General features: G+C 43.8%; 1 protein-coding gene across 1 annotated transcript in view; it reads left to right on the top strand.

The window, feature by feature from the left end:
- The window catches only part of LOC128302501 (follicle-stimulating hormone receptor), a 61,788-nt gene extending 61,004 nt beyond the window's left edge, over positions 1 to 784 (top strand). The window contains exons 14-15 of the mRNA XM_053039338.1: positions 1 to 311; positions 483 to 784. The exon at positions 1 to 311 is cut by the window's left edge and continues 1,423 nt beyond it. Of these exons, the coding sequence (XP_052895298.1) occupies positions 1 to 311; positions 483 to 784 (613 nt within the window). The remainder of the gene's footprint in view (positions 312 to 482) is intronic.
- Positions 785 to 2,963: the final 2,179 nt, after the last annotated feature.

Raw genomic sequence — 2,963 nt, 5'->3', positions numbered from 1 at the left:
GAAGCAGCACAAGCGGGCCGGTTCCGTGTCATCGAGCGAGAACTTTAGCTCGTCCCGGTCGGACTCGTGGCGCAACGCTCAGCACCATTGTGGCATTCCGCTGCGGTTGCTAGATCCACGGCGCCGCCACACGTCCTGGTTGATTACGCGCAAAACGTCGCAAGACTCGAACCTGTCCAGCTCGCGGAACGATTCGTCGGGATCGACCGCCACGCAGAGTACCGGCACCTGGCGCATTTCACGTTCGAGTGGCAGCACATCGGTGGTGTTGCCGGGTGTGCGTGTTGACGGTGTTGGTCACCCTGTTCCCAGTAAGTTCCCAGCATTTATTGTTGCACTGTTTTGCTTAAAATCGAACTTTATTGAATTGAAAACGCTCAGAAGTATGCAATCCGCATGTTAAAATGTTGCTTTTGACTATTTCTTTGATAATCAATGAACTAATGCTAACTTTTGCACGTTTTTAACCCCCTTCGTCACAGGTACCGCCCGTCAGTCCATCCCCGGTGGTAAGCCGCGCCTCGTCCGCCAGTCAGCCGTGCAGGAAGACACGCAGGAACTATCCTGTTCACCACCGCGCCTCGGCGTTCGCTTTCTGCCCACGATACCGTCCGCCGCGGACAGCAGCGTACAGCTGGACGATGAATCGGCCGAAGCAGCCAGTCCGACCTCAAGCCAAAGCGGCAACCAGCCGGCCCCCGCACCGTTCTACGCCATCCTGCACGGTACTGGCCATCCTCAGGCAACCGTCTCTAGTCTCAAAGATAAAACCAAACCCCCGTGAGTGGGGGATCCGGCGCCGGACGTCGCTGCCATCTCGGTGCTTGGTGGTGGGCTCGAAACAGTGGAAGAAGCGACCCCCGACGAGGCAAGCGATGACCGTGTCCCGGGCGACGGCCCATACCTTTAAGTATTACTTTTAATTCCTCAGCGGCATTAGCGTGTAAGTGTAGGTGGCCGCAAACATGGAAAACAGACACTCACACGCAAACTTTCCCACTGTCACACGAGACGCTTCTGTTTGGGTTGTTCGTTTGTGGCATAAACTAGTTCTTTTTTACTTCCTTCTTCATAATTTCCTTTTCTTGATGTTGTCCCTTCTCGAAATTAGCCCCCTCACAAATGGAAGTCGTTATGTGGCGTAAGTGTACATGTGTTCTGTGTTTTGTCGTGCGACTGTAAATAGCCTGATGCAAAAAGTGTACGAAACTGGAATGGAAAAAATGGAGGGAAAATAAGAATATACTAGCCAGATAGATGTGCGTGTAGTGGGAAGCAAACCACTAAAACCGAAAAATACTGTGTGATATTAAATCGATTTTATACACAACCGACTAGTTGAAATGTGTGCATTATGTTAGGAAAGGCACCGGAGATGTTCGCCAATGGCACGGGGGAAAAAAAGAAGGTGCAAACAAGTGAAAATGGACTGTGAGCGAAGCAAATTTTACAGGAATATTAATGCGAGTGGATTGAACGACGATATCGTCGATATAGATATCAAGTTTTATTTAGTTAGGGAATTACTTTCTCATAAATGGATGATTTGAATCGCTGATTTCGAAAACAAAAACGCTCCAGAGTTAACGATTTTACTGAGTATTTTCAAAATGTTCCCAAAATTTATTTCAACATTGGTTAGCAGATTGCATACCACTAGGCGCACAAATGAATATAGTTGCACTATCGACCGCCAGTGGCGCTAGCAGTGTTTGGAATTTTCGTTTTATTTCTTTTAAGGCTAGTTTTGTTTTTATCGAAATTATTCATTTTTAATAGTTTTCGGACGCAATGGCTGATCGGTTTAAAGTAAAGCTGCAACTTTTAAAATGATTCGAGATGAAATACAACAAGGAATGCGCAGAACGAGTAATGGCAGGAAGCCGTCCAGAGACAATAAGTAGCGAATGGAAAGAAAACTGAAACAAACAAAACAAATGATGTACATGCACAAATAATACCAACAAATCTCATCTATTTTTATTCCAACAAACTAGCCGAGATTTGAACCGATGTCCACATATAACCACTGTTTCTCTGCGATGGAAGAGACGTTAAAATTAAAGTACATAACTAAATCAATTGTAAATATAACAAAAAAAAACAAGAGCATAAACGTTCACTGTTTCAGCAACGAATTGTGTGAATTAAAATGGAACAAAACTATTAAAACAATGTCAAAATCAAACCACACATACAAATGTATGATTTACTGGAATTAAAAGGTGAAGAAAACGATACTGCCAAATGAACAGGATAGTACACACAAACATGAATGTAACAATTAAGGAAGCAAAAACTGAGTATAGTTATCAAAATTACTCCCAAACAACACTGCCATTACTTTTGCAAATCGATGTATTGGGACTGTTTCTCCTTTCAATGTTTACGATTGTATAAAGAACGAAGACAAAGCTATATTCTATCCGTACAGGTTACAGTATTACGCAGGATGCGCAGGTGAAGGAATTAAGTTTTAAATAAAAGAACGAAAGAGCGAACCCATGTGCAGCCCATGAAGAGTGCTCCAGAGCGAGCAACACCAATTCGATCGTGAAACATTATTTTACGAAATGCACCTTCCGATTGAAAAGTACGTGAATGGGTTCAAGCGATGAGGCTTACGGTGCTTCAGGATATATTTATTGTACAGGCATGCAGACCAGTATCCCGGGCCGGTGGAAGAGTTTTTTTTTACAATAGTAAGCAGATTCTCTGGAAAGGCGAGCAGAAACTGACAGAATGTAACGAAAGTGTTGCACGGAGGCGGAGGGTTTAACTGGTATATAAAGGACGCCTAATGGGCCACCTACATGGGAGGGCAAACATGACTTAAACTGATATTGTAATCGACTGCATATGCTCACCCATTGAACCGTCATGGGTACACACAAAATAAAGTGGATATTTAAAACATACGAATATTTTTTGTGGATTCAGTTTCCTTTAGTTGCTTTTATTAA

This window comes from Anopheles moucheti, chromosome 3 (genome assembly GCF_943734755.1).
Source record: "Anopheles moucheti chromosome 3, idAnoMoucSN_F20_07, whole genome shotgun sequence".
Taxonomy (NCBI): domain Eukaryota; kingdom Metazoa; phylum Arthropoda; class Insecta; order Diptera; family Culicidae; genus Anopheles; species Anopheles moucheti.
The sequence above is the reverse complement of the archived record's forward strand: the minus strand, read 5'-3'. Positions and strand labels throughout refer to the sequence as shown.